Source organism: Antechinus flavipes, chromosome 4 (assembly GCF_016432865.1).
Source record: "Antechinus flavipes isolate AdamAnt ecotype Samford, QLD, Australia chromosome 4, AdamAnt_v2, whole genome shotgun sequence".
Lineage (NCBI taxonomy): Eukaryota > Metazoa > Chordata > Mammalia > Dasyuromorphia > Dasyuridae > Antechinus > Antechinus flavipes.
The window spans coordinates 338,426,699-338,445,836 of NC_067401.1; the positions used below are offsets into that span (position 1 = coordinate 338,426,699).

Consider the following 19,138-nt stretch of genomic DNA (forward strand, 5'->3'; position numbering starts at 1 on the left):
TTCACTTTTCAGGGAATCCATTTCTTGGATAGGGCTTATCATTTTTCCCTTCTAAGATGTTTATTCCTCCTTCAGTTGTTTCCTGCAATACTCTTATTTCACTTATAATCTCCTTCCCCACTTCCTTTTTTGTTTCATGCTTCATTTCTTCTGGGGAAATCATAAAGTATTTGTGACCAAGCCATTTTTTTTCCCTTTCAGTTCCTACTTATAGATTTTATGGAGTTATTTAATACTTATTTGGGGTAATCTCTAGATTTTCAATTACTTTTTACTATGTCTTGGTGCTTCCTCTGATTCACTCCTTTCTCCAGCTTTAGTTGTTGAATTGAGGCTTTGTGCCAGGACCAGATTGCTGCCTGTTGTACTTTTAGATGATATTGTTGGGCCTCCTTGGCTTTGTTCTGGGTCACCTAGGTTCCTAAAATGCCTTCCTTTTCTTGGGCTTAGACCTCTGGATCTTTGAGACACTATATCTTCATGGACCTTTCTAGCAACTTGAGAGAATATCTGGGACTTTGGATGTCTTTATGTGCCTGTAGTCTTTCAGTCTGATTACTGTCATACTTGTGCTAGTTCCTGTAACTTTCCTGGCTCTCTAAGATGCTTACCATGGGGGCTGAGTGCCCTGAATTTTTTCAGAGGACATTATACATTTGCTATCCCAGACACAGAACCCTGCAGAATACATGTGTCTCTGGGCATGCTAGGGCATGCTGGGCAAGTTAAAGAATTGTTTACCAGCATCAATGTTGGTTTTGCCATTTGCCTTCCCTTCCCCACCTCCTTTTATAAATTATGAACTTTTAGCTGACGTTCTGTATTGTTTTGAGAAGGAATAAGCCACTTACTCTAGTTTCTTATCAAATTTCTTGATCATTATCTGTTCTGATGCTAATTTTAGGTTCTGCTGGTATAGATATATGGGATCAGGGCCATTTATCTGCATTTACCGTGGCTGGAATTTTTCTTTTATATTTAGAGGGATTCTTGAAAGTCATTTAGTCTAGCTTCTTTACTTTGATAAATAAGAAAACTAAAGACAAGGAGATTTATATGATTTGCTTCAAGTCAAACAGGGGGTTAGTGATGTAACCACAATTGGAACCCAGTTATCCTATCTCCCTTTTCAAGACAAAATATTCACTAGTGATAGAGAAAATTTATTATGGGAGTTAATGATTTTTAAATTCTGTGATTCTCTCATTGAGGTAGATCCAATGCATAAATTTCTTTCTTGCATCTGTTTTGTTTTTTATTAGTAGGGTTTGTGATGATTATCATTTTGCTACTGAAGCTTACAATTTGGCACGTGTCACTTATTGAATGCTAATTGACTAATCCAGGAACGGTGGTGGGTGGCTCTGGGTCACAGTGATATGCCAGGTTGTGGTACTGTCACAGTGTTCCTTTGTAATGAAATGTACAATGGATTTTGGCTTTCTTCTAGAGAAATACTGATGTTCTTTGAAGATGTCTGCTTTGCCATTCCACAAACTTGTTTGTGCTGTAACTGCATCTCACTTTGTGTTTATATCTTTCTCTCACTTTATTGCTACAGCAATCTAATCTTAGTTTCTCCAGTGGTTTTCTTATGAACGGGCTGCCTTAGAATACTATAAAATTAGTAAATAGAATTAGTAGGTGGGTAAAGGTCTCTTCTTTTGAATTGCTTTCACTAATTGCACTCAGATTTTTATATGTTGAGTAGTTTTTTCGGATATTGATTGCCAACCTTCCACCCACTGTGTAAGAGCAGTATTTAGTGATCTTACAGCCTAAATGATATCATTATATCAACACACATTCATTAAATATCTTCTATGTTTAGCCTAAGCACTGATGATATGAACATAAAAATAAAATAAGTCCCTGAACTCAAGAAGCTTTCACTCTATCTGGGCAGGGAATAGGGAAGGCAGAAGGAAAGTTTATATATATATATATATATATATATATATATATATATGTGTGTGTGTGTGTGGTGTGTGTGTGTGTGTGTGTGTGTAAAACTAAGTACAAATTATTTAGAAAGTAAATATAATTTGTTGGGGTACGTATGCAAGCAGCATGAAAGAAAATATACTCTTTGCTTTTTAAAATTTTTTATTTATTTTATACCTTTTGTTTTTAAAACGCTATAAAGAGGAACTATTTCTGTGTGAATTGTGCATAAATATATACATAGTGGCATTTTGTCACTTTCTATGAAGTCTATCTTTCAGAACATTTCCTTTAGTTGATGATAGGAAACTTCAAAAGCATTAGTCTTGGGGCATTGTGTTGACTATTTAAGCTTCAAAAAAACCCCACAGTTAATAGTGATGATAAAATCATGTCAGGAACCTTTAGAAACCCTCTAGTCTCTTTAATTTAACATAGGAGAAATCATGGGCGATGTGAAATCCATCAGTTAAATAATTGTCTCAAATCACAGCACGTGCTCAGCACATGGTACCTACCAGATAAATCTTTCTCACCATCTTTCTTCCACTCTTCACTTCCCTCTTAATTATGAAAGCATCGATGCTCAAAGAATATGAAAGTATAAAAGGGTTTAATATTAAGAATAAAAATTTGAGTCCATCAGCTTATTCATAAAGATAAGAAATTTTAAAAATAAATCTAGACAAGAACCCTTAGTAACTTAGTTTAACTGAGTGCAGTGATGAGATGATTATATAACTGCTAAAGAAAACATAAGAAACTTCATTAGCCTGATGGATAATAACATCAGTATCCACAGGCCACAGATAGTCTTAGGTAATGTAATCCATATATTTTTCTGAATTTTGTTTTTGGGTCCCTCTTTGAGTTTCTTCAAGGGAGACCATCTCAGTCAGAATTGGGGACCAGATGTGAGTTGTAGAAAGGCTAAATTGAAAAGATTTCTTGATTAACATGTTACCATCTGAAATAAAAGAATGCTACTGAATAGCTGGCAAACTCTGTAGTCACCCTAGAAAAAGACTGAAAAAGTAATGCTCAGTTGTGAAGTAGTGAAATGGACAATCACACACTCTCACTGAGTGTGTAAGCCTAGAGCATTGGCGGGGATTAGGTGGGTAAATATAAAGGCATGATTGGAGTTGATTTAGAAAAAGAAATCTATTAACTCAATCTCTAAGTAAAAAAAGTTTGACAAGTCAATTCCTTAACATACTTTGTTTTCTTTTTTAACAATAAAAGAAGGAATCTTTAAATTGGGGAAAAAATAATTTTTAAGAAGTTGATCATTGAAAGTCCAGGACTTTCTTTTTTTTCTTTATTAAAGCTTCTTATTTTTCAAAACATATGCATGGACAATTCTTCAACATTAGCCCTTGTAATGGGCAATAGATGGCAAGCAATCCAATATATGTTAAATATATGCAATTCTTCTTAACGTATTTCTATAATTATCTTGCTGCACAAGAAAAATCAGATCAAAAAGGAAAAAATGAGAAAGAAAACAAAATTCAAGGAAACAATAACAAAAAGAGTGAAAATGCTATGTTGTGAACCACACTCAGTTTCCACAGTCCTTTCTCTGGGTGTAGATGGCTCTCTTCATCACAAGTCTTTGAAACTAGCCTCAATCATCTCATTGTTGATCCATCAGAATTTATCATCATCAGAATTGATCATGTATAATCTTGTTGTTGCCATGTACAATGATCTCCTGGTTCTGCTCATTTCACTCAGCATCAGTTCATGTAAGTCTCTCCAGACCTCTCTGATCATTTCTTAAAGAAAAATAATATTCCATAACATTCATATACCATAACTTTTTCAGCCATTCTCCAACTGATGGGCATCCACTCAGTTTCCAGTTTCTTGTCACTGCAAAAATGATTGCTACAAACATTTTTGCGTGTGTGGGTCCTTTTCTCTTTTTTATGATCTCTTTGGGATATAAGTCCAGTAGAAACACTGCTGGATCAAAAGGTATGCACAGTTTGATAGCTCTTTGAGCATAGTTTAGAAATATTTTTTAATGTGAAGAAGAAAAATGAGAATCTTGATAAGACTTATGAATTGTGGGATCATAGATTTAGAGTTACATAGAACCTCAGAGACTCTAATCTGCTCTCACATTTTACAAAATAGGAAACTAAAGTTTGGGAATAGTAAATAACTTATTTAGGATCATAGAAGGAATGTCAGAGACCATGTTTTTACAATTCTTCCCAACTTCTTTTGGAGGGAGAATAACAACTTTCATAAAAATATAGAGATCATTTTTGTCCTGAATTATAATTTACTTTCATCAGATTACTTGTCAGTTTCAATCAATTCAATGTCAGTTTCAAGTGCTACATGATTAATATGGAAGTATTTTTAGGATGATTGTACACGTATAACCTATGTCAGATTGCTTGCTGTCTTGGGGAGAGAAGAAGTAAGGGAGGCAGGGAGAAAAAAATTTGGAACTCAAAATCTTATAAAAATGAATGTTGCAAACTATCTTTACAAGTAATTGGAAAAATAAAATACTAAACTAAATTTTTTTTTCAATCTGTTCTGTATGAATAAGTGTTTAGACTTTGGGGAGTCCATTAGAAAGAGTGGATGCCTGAGGGGTTGAATAAAACTGAGCACAAATGAACTAAAATTGGTTTTAAATTCACTGTTGAATACATGTTGAATACTTAGAATTTCTAAAAATAATTTATTCCAAGAAAAATAATCTGAAGCTTCATATTAATGAGAACTTCCCCTTTGATAGAACAAATTCATTTTAAAGATAACTTGTTTCTTCTGCAAGAAAATGAACGGATAGTATAGTATCAGAAGTTTTGATTTAGCAAAGGGAAAAACAGAATATAGATAAGATCACTGGGAAATTTTATTGGCAGAAGTCAGTATGGCAAAAATATCTTCCCCTTAACATTTCCCTAAGCCTCTTTTCAGATAATAAAAAAAATGGGACATAGTCTGCTTTGTGTACACAGAAACTAACCTCTGTGAAGATAAACATGAAAAAATTAAATATTTAAGTGGTAGGCCATAGTGGATTTGGCTTTGGTGCATGTACCAGGATACAACTCTGCTGCTGCTTCCCAGTAGGCCTTCTGGTGGCTCAGCCTGGGTTGTTAAAAATCAGTATTGATTCAGCAGCAGTCTGTATTGCCTTACTTCCTGATATGTATATATATTCTAAGCACTCAGTTACTAAAGGGAGCTGTTATGCTTCTGAGCAGCTTATTTGGGTCTTTGAGAGAGCTTACTTTGCCATTTAGAATCTTTTTAAAATATCACCATCACCTGTTAAAGACTAATTGGTTGCCTTTTACCTTCTACCCTTCTTTACCTGAAGTTTGGTGTGGCTGAAAATGTTTCTCTCTTCCTTGCCTGCTTGGTCTCCTTAATTTCCCAGTAATCTGTTGGATGTCGCGTTTTAAAAGCTCTCAAGCTCAGTTCTGGTGTGACTTGCTTTGCTTTCATTTCCCTGGGAAAGGCTTGACCAGGAGCAGATGGCTTCTGTGGATCTAAATTTTCAAGTAGATGAGATTATTTATTAGGAAGTGGGAAATGGTGGGGGTGGTGGAGGAAGGAGGGAGAAGGTAGAAGACGGGGGTTCTGTAGCCAGAGATATCATAGTTTGAGAAGGGGATGTGGCCACAGAGGAAATAGCACAGAATCAGATAGCTTTCAGAATGCTTGCTTTGTTTTCCTTTCCCCATTCTTACTCCTTGATAGGGAAGGGTATTGCTCCTTGGAATGTTATCACCCAACTATTCACCATTATGCTAAATATTGCTTAGGAACATTCATTATTTATAAGATTTCTACTGTTGGCTAAGTTATGCAAAGATCAGTTATGTTTTAGGCACTTAAGGAAAAAAAAGACTTTTAGCTTTGAAATAAGACAGTTGTTTCTCTTCTGGTTGTCAAAAGCACCCATATTTCTTATATGGTCATCAACATTTTTGACAGATGAATTCTTTGAATACCCAGGAAAATATAACAGATGTCCAACTATATTGACAGTTATAAAATGCTTCTTCATCTGCCACCTCTGGCATGTGCTTTTATGAAAAAGTAGAAGTTAGGAACCATTAAGATCATTGAGATGGAGGGGAGGGGCAATGGGAAAAGAGTATACTAGGTTGGAGGAAGGGTACCATATGTCTGTTCTTCTTCGCTAGAATCAGTGTAGCTAACTCACTAGAAGCACCCTCAGCTTTAATGATTTCTGCTAGATCTTCTTGGAAATATGCAATAATATTTTAGAAAGAGAAATTATCCCTAAAAAATAAAATAAAAATATATACATATATATATACAAGTATATGTACATATATGCATGTATATATGTATAATTGATAGTTTCATTTTATTCAAATAGCAAGTTAGAAGTATCTTGTGCATGAAATAGGCTGGCACATAGTAATCTCTTAATTATTCCTTATTGACTAACCATTTCTAAGACCATTAGAAACAGTACTTCTATTTCCTTTGCTTCTTCATTTTCTCTCTTTCCCCTCATAACCAAGATGTCAGCATCCATTTCTCACTATATACTTGTCATTCTGCCTAACTCTGCTTAGTGTTCTTATTGTCAATCTTTAACCTTCTTCTGCTATCTGCCATGGCAAGTTGTTAATTTTAACTTTAGTATGTTTTCCATACAAATGTTTTCAACCATTTGTTAATTACCATCACATTCTTGTCCCTAAATTCCAATTCCTTCATTTCTCCCAAGTCCACTGGCAAATAATCTATGGTAGCCACTGCTATAGTAAATGGTGAGCATAAAAGCTATTCCCATTTCCTTTCCAGAGGGTTACTTGTCTTCCCTTTTCCTTATCCCTCACATTATCTGGTTGGAGAAAAAAGGTCATGATGAGCTGTGATTGCCCAAAGCTCTAAAGGTTTCTCAACTAAAGAAAAGAACATTGGCAAAACAATACATGTTCTTAGACTTGTTTGAACATTTTACAGTGCCCATCTATACAGAATAAGTCCTGCGCATATCTCTTTTTTCTATTCTGGTATTTCTGAAACAGCTGCTGTGTTTGGAGTATCACATTGAAGAGTATGACTAGCTTAAGGATATGACAACTTTCCTCAACACTGTTGATATGTGAATTGGCATTTCTTCTTTGGGAAGAGTAGAGGGAATACCCAAACCACCACCACCTTCCATTATTTCTTTGGGGCACAGAACACCCTTTTGGACACTACTTTGTCCTTTCCTCCTTAGATGTTCTCCCCAACTTCCCATCCCCACCCACTGTCATATATCCTAGCAGAGATCTTCCTTCCAAAGGAACTGTCCTCTGCTCTTCTATAGGCAAGCACAACCCTTCCCCTGCCATTTGAATATGCTTCAGAAGCAGTTTGGTTCTGCTATATTGGATTCCAATTTTTTTATTGATTTTTTTTGGGGGTCTATATGAGTATATGGTAGCTGAAACAGCATGAGCTGTCTGCCAAATGAAACAATTTCCCACCCAGAACATTAATTCATTGCTCTCTGTGGGTGATGCATTTTATTATGCTTTGTGGAGAAGGCAATTATACAGGAAGGACAGGAAATAGTTTCTCCTAGGTCTAGATCTGTAGGACAGAACTATGAGAAGGGGATATTGGCCATACTGAAGTTAGCAGAAGGAAGATCAGATCAGTATAAAAAAGGTTTTGTGGTAGAAGTGAATTTTGAGTTGAATTTTTAAAAAAGGATAATTTAGGGTTGAGGGGAGAATGAAAAAGGTTTCTGAGTTTAGGACTCAGAGGAAGGAAGAGGGCAAAAAGGAGAGGGAAAGGTTAGCTGAGGATAGTTAGGGAGTTTGCCTGGCAGGAGCACAGTGAAATATCTGGAAGGAATATATGTGTTTGTGGGTAAAGTGGTCAGGAAATGCCATAGATAGAAGGCTTTTAAGTCTGCTGTCAAACATTTTGCATCTGATTTGAAGAACAGATCTACACTATGCTTTAAAGATGGAAAGTTAGAAAGTTTAGGGCACTTTGGGAAAACATTTGATAGCAGGGTAAAGAACAGATCAAGGGAAAGACAGCCCACAAATAGAATCCAGCAAGAGGAAATGTAAAAACTACTGTTGTTGCTGTCGAATGAGGAGTAAGACCAGCTTGGTGTTCACAGAAATGACATCCTTTGTTGTCTGAAACAGGGCTAAAGTGACAACATACAGAGTCAGGGACATGTGAGTTGCTGGTACTACTGTCTGCTTCATCTGAGGAGACTCTCATTGGCTCCTCAATCCTCAAAGCAACAACCTGACTCGAGCTGCCAGCTGTTTTCATGGATATCACGTAACACAATCTCACCTCCCTTAATCAAACCTTTTCCACAGGGAAGGTAGCATTGATTGATTGCATTTGTCTTAATGCAGCCAGGCTAGTGTGGACCTGATTTGAATAGTACATCCCCGAAATTAAGTCCTTAGTCTAAAGTCAGAATGTTCACACAAAGTGATCTCCTCTGCACACAAACAGGGCATCTGAGTCAAAGAATCTTTATGTATTTATTTTTCTCTGATGTGTTCATTCTCTTTCCTCCTTCTCTCTTCTTCCCTCTCCCCACTTTTACCAAAAACAAATCTCACAATCATAAATACTATAGATCTGGTTCCCCTCCCCTAATAATAAGAATAATTAGCTTTTTCCAGGATGCCGCATTTAACTTTTCATCATTCAAAACAGTGCTCAAGACCTAACAGAGTTTTGAGTACACAGTAATCTAGCTAGATAAATAATTGTTGAATGTAGCTAGGAGATAGTTCCCCCCCTTTCTTTTATCATTGAGAAGATCAGCCCTAATATGCCCCATCTGAAATTTTGGGAAGTTGCTTAGTAAATCTGAAGAAGAGAAGATGCTGCTTTTAAAGTGATGGGGGCAGATGATGACCATATGCCTATCAGAATTCATGGTAGCCTGCTAAAAGAGGATTTCATTGAATAGAAAAAAAATGATTTCAAATTTTTTTTTAATGTTTAAAAATACATTTCACTTATTGAAACTCTGACTTGAGAAGGGAAAAAAGGATTGTTCATTGAGTCAGGTCCATTTGGAAAGAACTCAGTACTTGCTGTCTGAGGCCTTGGATTCAAATTCTGATGCTGCTATTTATGTGATTTTGACAAAGTCCTTAAGCTTCTCTGGTTCTGTTTCCTCATATGTAAAATGGGGTAGTTGTGTTAGATAATCTCAAAGATTCTTCCCAATGCTAAATCTATTATCCTATTTCCTTCTGAAGTCCAATTCTTCCCAATGCTAAGTCTATTATCCTATTTCCTTTTGAAGTCCTACTAAAAGTACTTATATTTGCAGATTTATATGTAATATTAATAACAAAATTTATAATATATGTTATGTATGATATTTTTATTTTGTGTAGACTTAAATATGAAATATTATTTTTAACTTTTTAAGCACTTTTATATCTCTTCTCTCCTTTTAGCCCAACAACAACTTCATAAAATAGGAATGATAGGTTTTATCCCCATTTTCCAGACAGAAAATGTTAGCACTAGAAGGAACCTCTGAAATCATCTAATTCAACTTCCTCATTTTACGGACAAGGAAACTGACATCTAAAAAGGATTGTTCCTTGCAAAGGACTTGCAAAGCACTTATTAAATACCTAACAGTGCTGGTGCTGAGATACAAATACAAAAAAGGAATAGGTCTTTCCCTCATATTCTAGAGATTACATTCTATTGGCAGAGATAGGTACAGTGTATACTTGTAAAAAGAACCTGATGGTGATTTTCAGTTCAGAAATAAAGTGTGGATTTAGGAGTTCTAATACATGTACCTTTGTACATGCTGAAATACCTTGGTTCTATCACTTTATATAACACCATTCCTTTGAGCATCTCACAATGTCTTTTTTCTGTGGTTTTGGAGAATGGAATTAGAAATAATACTATACTAAATCTGATAAAATTTAATGCCTCTTTAAACTAAGTGCAGATATTGTGTTTTTGGTGACAGCCTGTTTAATAGAACAAAGGAAGAAGATGCCAGAAACAAGTAATCTGGCAGGAAGTTGTTACAGACGCTATTGCTTCTCTAGCTGGGCAAGAAGAAAGGCCAATCCAATTTTAGGGTTTACTAAACTGGATGCTAAAATTAATCTTCATATTAAATGTGTACCCATAGTTGTTTCCGCAAACCTCCTTTTCTCAAACACAAGTATATGCTTCTACACCTGAGAGTCAACCTCTTTTCATTTATCATGGTTTCTGCCTTAATAGCTTTTTTATTCCCTACTTTAGTTTTTTTTTTAAGTAAAATTTTTTTCAGTGATTAAGCATCCATTTCCTCCTCTTCACCTTCCCCTCTAAAAAAAAAAAAGGCCAAAAAAAAGGCTTTGGAACAAACATGTATGGGACAAACTATATGACTATAGTCAAGCAAAATTAATCCCTATGTGTTTATAATGTTCCAAAATGTGTCTCATTATGGATAAGCTGTCCATCACCTCTCTATTAGGTCTGTTCCCTACTTGGTTAAGCACAAAAAGCTCTCTAAATGTTTATTGCTATTAATGTTATCCTTCCTCCTCTCCCACCCTCCCCACTCATGCTTCTACTACAGGGCAGTATTACTGTGGCCACTGCTTTGTCCCTAGCCATGGAATCACTCCTAAAAAAGTAATAATGATGATGATAATAAATAATCCTTTATATTTATACAATGCCAAACCAAGATATTTGTAAATGAAATGCCCATTGAAGTATTTTGTAAACATTGAATGTGGGGGTTGTGAAATTATGATTTATTATTAGAAAGAGTTTGATTTGTATACATATTTTATATACCTATATATATACAGTTGCATGAAAATTTCTCAGGTGAAAAGGAGTTAACAGTGGAAAAAGTTTAAGAAGTCCTGAATTAAATACTCTTTAAGACCCTTCCTCATTCTAAGACTGGATGACTTGTCAGTTGTTAATGCCTTTCCCCTGAAATTATCATATACATATTTTGCATTCAAGCAGCAGTGTGATATTGTGGATAGAAAGCTGACCTCAGTCAGGAAGACTCAATTCAAGTTAAACTTTTGATCTATATTGACTCTATAATGCTGGGTAAGTCAGTTTATCTCTCAGTACCTAAAATGAAGACTTCAAATGGCAGAGCAAGTGCTCATCTGCATGGGAGTTTCTTCATTGGACATCTATCATGCTAGTGAAATCATAGATCCAGTTTAACAAAAAAGACAAGCACAGAATTTCTTTTACTCTTTTCTTTGTTTCCTTGGTGCTTAAATCATAGACAACATTTAATTGAATTAAATTGAACTGAAAATAACTTTAGGCTAAACCTCTGAGCACTAGCTTAGATGCTCTGATTCTATCTGTTGAGCAAACTAGGTACCTTGACACATCTTAGATTATAAGGTCCATGAGCCTTTGCTCTTTTTTCAAATTAGGGTCTCAAACATAAAAGGCATTGAATTTTTTAAATTAATTGATTAATACAGAAGTCTTGCTTGTTGTTTTATACATTTTTAATGAGATAAAAGATTTGGGTTTTTTGGAAAATGTTCATTTCAAAATGTGGACTCTTCCTTGTTTTTCTTTTCTCCTACCACACATATTGATTAAATAATTCATCAAATATTTTTAAAGTGTCTCCTATATATAAAGCACTATTGTAGACAGTTAGGATAAAAGATAAAATATAAAAAACAATTTCTTCCCCAGAGAGTTTATGTCCTACTGGAGGATACACTATATAGATATAAATAAATGCAAGGTAAGATGAAGAAGGAGAGAACATCAACAACTCAGGAACTCAGGGAAAATGTCTTATAGGAATGATATATAAGTAGACCTTTAAAGGGAGGAAAGAAAGTATATCCTAAATGAAGAAATAGTATGTTCCAGGTATGGGAGATAATTTCTATGGAGGCACAGGATTAAAACATTGAATACTGTATACAGGGAAAACCAAATAAGCATGTTTGGCTGAAATATAGAATAATTGAAGGAGAATAATTTTAAATAAATTTGGGTAGGTAGGTTGGGACTATATTGAGAAGGATTTTAAAGTACCAAATAGAAAAATTTACATTTTAACCTGAAGGCTATAGTGCCACTAATGATTTTTAAGCAGGGAAGTGACATATATGATCACAAGTAGCATGTGTATAGAAGATAGTTTAAAGCTATTGACATTACTTGGGTGACAGGTAACAAATGCTTAAATTATGCCATGGAGTGTGAGGAAAAAATTTGGAGACTGAAGATACCATTATTTGGCAATTCATTGAATATAGAAGATGAGGGAACATGAAGATTGGAGAGGAACTTTGAGATTCCATGCTTTAGTGATCGTAATGTTGATTATGTTCTCCACAGTAACAGGGAAGATTAGATGAAGAGTAGAATTTGGGGGGAGAATTATGTCCTAGATATGGTGTACTTGAGGCACTTCCAGGTAGAGATTTTCATTACACACTTGTAATACAGATGGAGCTCAGAAGAGATGAAAACTAAAGGTATAAATCTGGAAGTTATCTCCTTAAAGATAATAATCAAATGTATAAGATTAGAAGATAAAATTGAATTTTTGTGAATTCTGAATTAGCTAAGTCTGAATTACTGATTTTTTAACAGCATATTTTAAATTGTTACATAGAAAAGAATAAGTAAAATGAAAATGGATTTGAAGGGAAGAAGTTTTAGGTTTGAACTTGACTTTATTTGTGTATATCCTGGGCAAATCACTTAACATTTCTGGGCTTCAGATTCCCCATTTCTGGGCTCCAGTTTCCCTATTTCTGGGCTTCAGTCTCCCTAACTATAAAATGAAGTCTACTAAACATAGTGGCTTTAACCATACTCATTGTCACACCAGAGTTAGACAATTCCAGTGGCAGCATCAAAGATAGAAGAGTGGGTGACACTATTAAAGTCAAAGGATGCAAAGTTTTCCTCTGTTTAGCCTAAGAAGTGTCAGGACCCTTCTGACATTCACCACTTTCTTAATATCATATATATCTCTTCCAGTTTTGAACACTATGATCCTTTAATAATAGAACTAAATTATACTGTGCAGCATAAACATGAATCCTGAGTTATATCACTTATATCAAATTTTTTATTCAATGAAAATTGTAGAACTTTTGATGTTAGAACAGGAATAAATCTCAAGGATCATCTAGTCCAGTTCTATAATGAGCTGAAGCTCGAGTTGATGCACTGAGGTCCCAAGCATGTGAAGCTAAATAGTAATTGGACCATACTCTATTAATATATATGCTTGGAGAAAGAATGGCCCCCACCCACTCTTTGTGCAAGTCCTGATGTGTTGTATAGGAAATGACGATTTTGGTGGGTGGAGGCAGAGGGGTGGAGAGAGAGGTAGAAAGAGACTGCTAGCTGGTTCCTATCGCAGCTTTGATTGAAGATTTTCCCTTAACCTGAATTCCTGATTCCAGCTGATTTTAAAATATGTGGTCATCACACAGTTCCTTCAAAATGCATTGAGGAAACTGAGGTACAGGAGATTGGCTTATTTTCTCAAAATCACATAATGAATATATGATAGATTTGGGAATACAGCTTGGTTTTTTGATGTCTGAACTGATGGATTTTCAATGGTATTTTCTAGAACACTGTACTTCTCTCACTTATAATATGTTGACTTATTAAAAAATCCAAATTAATGAAGTCCAAATTAGTGTAAAACCTAGAAGGGTAATGCCCTTCAAAGAACATTACCATTTATGTGACTTCAGTGTGTGACTTTTAAATAGGAACTTTGTCTATTTAATGCAGAAATGTTACCAAAATTATCAATAAGATAAATTATATGCTTTATGTTTCTGCTCTTTGCATAAGAAAACCAACATTTGCATATTGAAATTAGCACTGCTCTCAATGATAGATCCCTAAAACAAAATGCATTAAGGAAATTGAAACTCCCATTGATAGAGAATAAAAATATTATTCAAGCCAGAACAATAAAATGGGTAGCTATAAATACATTGAGCCTTTAAAAATATTCAGTAGGCAAGATGTCTTCATGATGGAGAATACAGCATTCTCTTATCCTGAAAATGCTGCAATTAAAGAAAAACAAGATAGTCCAAAAACTTAAAATGATGTGCCATTGACTAGAATGGATCCCTTTCTATCCTGGTACAGAAATAGTAGTAATTAAGAAAGCATTTAGTGTTCGTTATATTATGAAGTAAGTCAATAGAAGTAAATGTGGAATATCAAGATTAAAAACATGCAAAAAAATTTTGGTTATGCTGCCGCCTCCTTCATCTCTGATAGAAATCCAAATTGCTTGCTTAGATGTATCTTAGAGAGTACCATTTAGAATAAGCAGGCTGAAGAGCCAGGGTCTGAAATTAGGGGCAGCTGCAGTTCATTTCCATTTACTTAAACAAATCAAGACAAAACTAATTGAAATGGTGTCATCCCCAATACTAATGGCTTCTCTTTTCTTTCTTAGGAATTTATCAAAGAACTGCTATCTCGGATAAGAGGCATGCGGAAACTGAGTCCCCCACAAAAGAAGAGTATATAAATTTTTGCAGAGAGAGTAAAATTCTCTCCAAGGAACACAGAAAGGGAAATGGGATTTTGACCACAAGAAGACTCTTATTTAAAAGAAAAAATAGTTGTCTTTCTGAGCAACTTTTCTTTTTCTTCTGTTAGACATTTTATCCATGGATGTTTCTTATTTGTTTTTATGGATTTTTTTAGATTTTTTTTTTTTTTATCAAAGCTATCAGTGCTTTGAATGCAGCACAACCGCCAATGGAGGATTATCCAACCAGATGGAAGAGCCCAGAGATTTGATGGAAGCCTCTTGGTAGCTGACATGGGCAGCCCTATCTTATATGGCAAATAGGAGAGTGTTTATAACCATATAGAGCAGGAAGAATGGGTTTCTTATAGATAGTTTGGTAATATTTTCCCCCTCATTTGTATATTTGACTCATAAGCTTCCAATTTCTTGTACTTGTATATACACTATTATGTTACTCTGTAGATGTGAGTATTATTTCCTGTGGATGGAATTGCTGTTTGGTCATTCTTTAACTGGAGACCACAGAACATGTGTTTTTGAGGGGCAACTTTACATTTTTAATGCAGGTGCTGAGATTTAAAAAAAAAATTCACTTTATGCACCAAAGTGAAGATATTAAATGTATCAGTTCTTTCAGGAAGCTACACTTAAATTTTTGGTTGTTACTGTTTTCAAGGGCGTAACTTATGGATGGACTTCATACTGTCTTACTGATCTGATGCTTTGCCAGGTCTCTTCCTCACTGCCTCGTTCATAATAATTTGAAATCATGTTAACCCTTTGTTTGAAGCTCTGATAGGAACTCTACATAGAAATGCCAGCACTGTCTGATCAGTGTTTTACTGCAGAAAAAGAAAGCATTGTCATAGCTTTTAATTCTCCACTTTCAACCAAATGCAATGTTGTCTCTCCCATTAAAGCAGGTAAAAAGCCAGCATGTTAGAGCTCTGTCTCTCTCATACTGGATGCTTCTGGTCCTGAAATAGCACTGGACTTCCCTTAGGAAGGATGCAAATTGAGCATCTTATTGAGCTGTTGGGAGGCAGGGAAGACTCAACCTTCTTTGATGACATAATTCTAGGAAGCCTTGATGTCAGAACATGCTCCAGATAGTGTTGACACTTCCTGCTTCACTCAATAGTATGTGGGTAATGGCATAGAAGTTTTACAGGATCATGGGGCAAAATAGGGCAGAATTTCATTACCTTTTCCCCTACGCTGGGGTTGGATCTAGGGAAGTCAACTGTCCTTTCTTACACAGTATATTCCTGCTCCTTATGAGATGATTAAAATAGGTCTGCAGTAATGGCATGGCTATCTGATCATGTTTGAAAAAAATGGTAGGGGTTTGGGGGGAAGACCACTTTAGGTAGATCTTTGGCTCCTTTGGGTGGTGTTCTTTATCTGCTATGTGATGTTCATAAGTGACCACGTAAAAGAAGACAGTAGTCAAAGCATTTTATATCAAGGGTGCTCTGAACATATTTTATTTTTAAAAAGAAATATGTTTGTGAATTTTCTGTATACTGGCAAGCTTTTTAAAATGTATTTAATTTTGTAATGTTTACCAATGATTTATTTACAAGATATTTACTCGAATAAATGGAACAACTTACAGCTCTTATTACATGTATGCCTTACCAAATGATCTTATTGTACTAAGCACTGAAATCTGAGTTTTTTTCATTTCTAAGGAATTGTAATCATTTAATCTCCTCAAATGCCCTATTGAATTTTATAGCTTGGGGAAGTGGAGGCAGAAGCTTTGGTGGGTTATAATAGCTCATTGAAGAAAATGAGCCAACTATTTCTGATTAATTATCATCCAATTTAAATCCCTTACCTAGACTAAGGACTCCTGATTTAATTAAATCTGGTAGAATTATATATCTGGTAGAATTTTATATCTGGTAGAATTACCTGGAAAGTTTTATTGAATTTATTAATCAGACATTCATATTTAGAAATTTTATTTTTATTTATTTATTATTTCTTCACAAGATGGAGAAAGAGGTAGTTATATAGGGTTTCCACTCAGTTGTCTGAATAACCCAAGTATGGTACTTGAATGAATCTAAGATGATCTAGGCTTTTAGCTTGTGCCTAAAATGATCTTGTACTTCTTGTGTTACAAGTAACATGAAGCAATACCTACAGAAAAAATAATTGTGTGCCATATTCACAGGTCAATAAATGATTTTTTGAGCTAGTTTTTGGAACTAATATTGCCTACACCCAGGCTATATTTCTGGTACCTATCATAGAGGTATGTGGTTAATTTAAATTTCTTTAATGTTTTTTCACCCCTGCCCTACCTCCAGTTAGAGAGGAAATACAGATAGCTGACATGCACAATGGAAATTCAGAAGTATTTTAATTTCCACTCAATTTGTTGTCTCAAACAAAATTAGGTTCACTTCTAACTATTGGAGTTTTACCTATAAGTTACCCTAAAGGGATGTTGAACTCTTAGGTCTCTTATGAAATGGTATCTTCCTCCAGAATTGTTAATGTTTCCTGTAGGTAACTCCTCAGAAGGCATAATGGAACTTTTGACTTTGAGGGATTTCTTTACTAGCTTTAAGGTAGAAATAGGAAATTTGGAATTTGTCTATGTCTATGTCTCTTCTCTATTTGTCTTGTCTATGTCTCAAGTCCAATGGTGGGAAGATTGCTGTCTGCTCCTTCATTTAGTTAATAAAATTAGAACGGAAGGGACCATGCAGGTCACCTAGTCTAGAGTTCTGAAACTTTTTGTGTCATGGATTTCTTTGTCAGGCCTGTGAAACTAATGGGCCTTTTCTTAGAATAAACTTTTTAATGCATAAAATAAAAATATAGGATTGCAAAGAAAATAAATTGTATTAAGGTACAATTATCATGTTCAAAAAAAATTCACAGACTCCTTGGAGGTCTGTGGACCTCTGGTTTGAACCTTTGCTTCTTAACTAACCCCTTTATTTTACAAATAGGGAAACTAATGCCCAGAAAAGTAAAATTATTTGAATTTTTTTAATTGAATTGAACACAGCACACATGTAGTAAGTAGAAGAGCCAAGATTCAAACCTGCTTCTTTTGATTCTAGTTTCAGAACTCTTTCCATTATATACAATTGTCTGCTCAAAGATGAACTTTCTGCTGCATTACTTTTTCTTTAGGTAGGTTGGGGGCAGCCAGATGATGCAGTGGATAGCACATCAACCTTGGAGTTGGAAGGACCTGAATTCAAATGTGCCCTCAGGCATTTGATGCTTAATTAGCTGCATGAGCAAGTCATTTAACGCTGATTGCTTTCTTAAAGGAAGGAAGGAAGGAAAGGAAGAGAAAGAGAAAGAAAGAAAGAAAGAAAGAAAGAAAGAAAGAAAGAAAGAAAGAAAGAAAGAAAGAAAGAAAGAAAGAAAGAAAGAAAGAAAGAAAGAAAGAAAGAAAGAAAGAAAGAAAGAAAAGAAAGAAGAGAAGGAAAGAAAGAAAGAAATGTGTATGGTAGGTTAGCTTGAAAACATTCATTTGACAGGTAGTTTGGAAGATCATAAACCCAGAGAACTAAAAGTGACTAATTAGTTTAATTCTCATTTTAAAAATGAGGAATTTGAGGCATAAAGATCTTAAGTGACCCGTCTAAGGTCACACAAGGCATAAGTGATAGACTTGGGTTTTGATCCCAATTCCTAAATTAGTACTTTTCATCTATTTTGAAAAGTCCTAGTTCAGTCAAGGTGATGTATACCTGTAATATCTGCTATTAGGGAAGCTGAGGGTGGTGGATCTCTTGAATCCAAAAGTTCTGAGCTATAGCAGGGAACTAAAGTCAATTTGGAGTTTCCACTAAATCTGGCACCACTATGATATGTCTTAGGAGCAGGGATCTCCTGGGCTGCCTAAATAGGAACCAAGTGGTCCAGGTCAGAAATGGAGCAGATTCTTTAGTAGTGGAACTTGACTTATGAGTGAATCTCTTAAAAAAAAACCTAAAAGCTAAATTGTGGGGGAGAATATCTTAAAATTATATATAAGATAGCTTTCAGACGCTTGAGAGGCATAAAAAGATCTTTTTATGAGCCATAATAAAAAAAAAACTTCATGATGATGAGGTTTAGATTTTGGGGTTCTCTTTTATCAGAGAACCAAATGATGAGGTCTATATTTAGGGAACCAAAATGAGATTAAGGTTTTTGGTGGTCAGGGGGTTAAATGAAAAGGTCTAGTGGCAGGCAGGTTTGGGGTTCAGGGAACCAAATGGAGAGGTTTGGCTCCTCTATACCCCCTTGGAATTTGGCACAAGGGTAGGGAATTTTGGGGAACCCCCTTTTGGTGGTGCAGAGATTCTCTGTAAAGGAATTTACAGACCCAAAAAGGCTAGACTGATAAAAGAGGTTTATTATTGGCATTGAAAAGTCAGCCTTTACTAATGAAGAATAGGAAGGCTGAATTCCTTAGAGGCAAACTCTGACAGAGAAGTAAAGTTTCTAGTAGAAAAATCCCAACAGAGGGGTGTAAGTCTCATTAGGGAAATAGGTGAGGATAAAGAGAGGGTAACACTGGGAGAGAATATTATTCCAGTGGGCAGAGGTTTCCTTGGCATGGCATTGCATGGCATAGCATAGCATGGCATGGGATAACATGTTAGAACC

General features: G+C 35.2%; 1 protein-coding gene across 1 annotated transcript in view; it reads left to right on the plus strand.

The window, feature by feature from the left end:
- PPP1R14C (protein phosphatase 1 regulatory inhibitor subunit 14C) overlaps window positions 1-16,130 on the plus strand; it is a 111,605-nt gene extending 95,475 nt beyond the window's left edge. Inside the window, exon 4 of the mRNA XM_051997933.1 lies at window positions 14,426-16,130. Coding sequence (XP_051853893.1) covers window positions 14,426-14,500 — 75 coding nt within the window. The 3' untranslated portion in view covers window positions 14,501-16,130. The remainder of the gene's footprint in view (window positions 1-14,425) is intronic.
- Window positions 16,131-19,138: the final 3,008 nt, after the last annotated feature.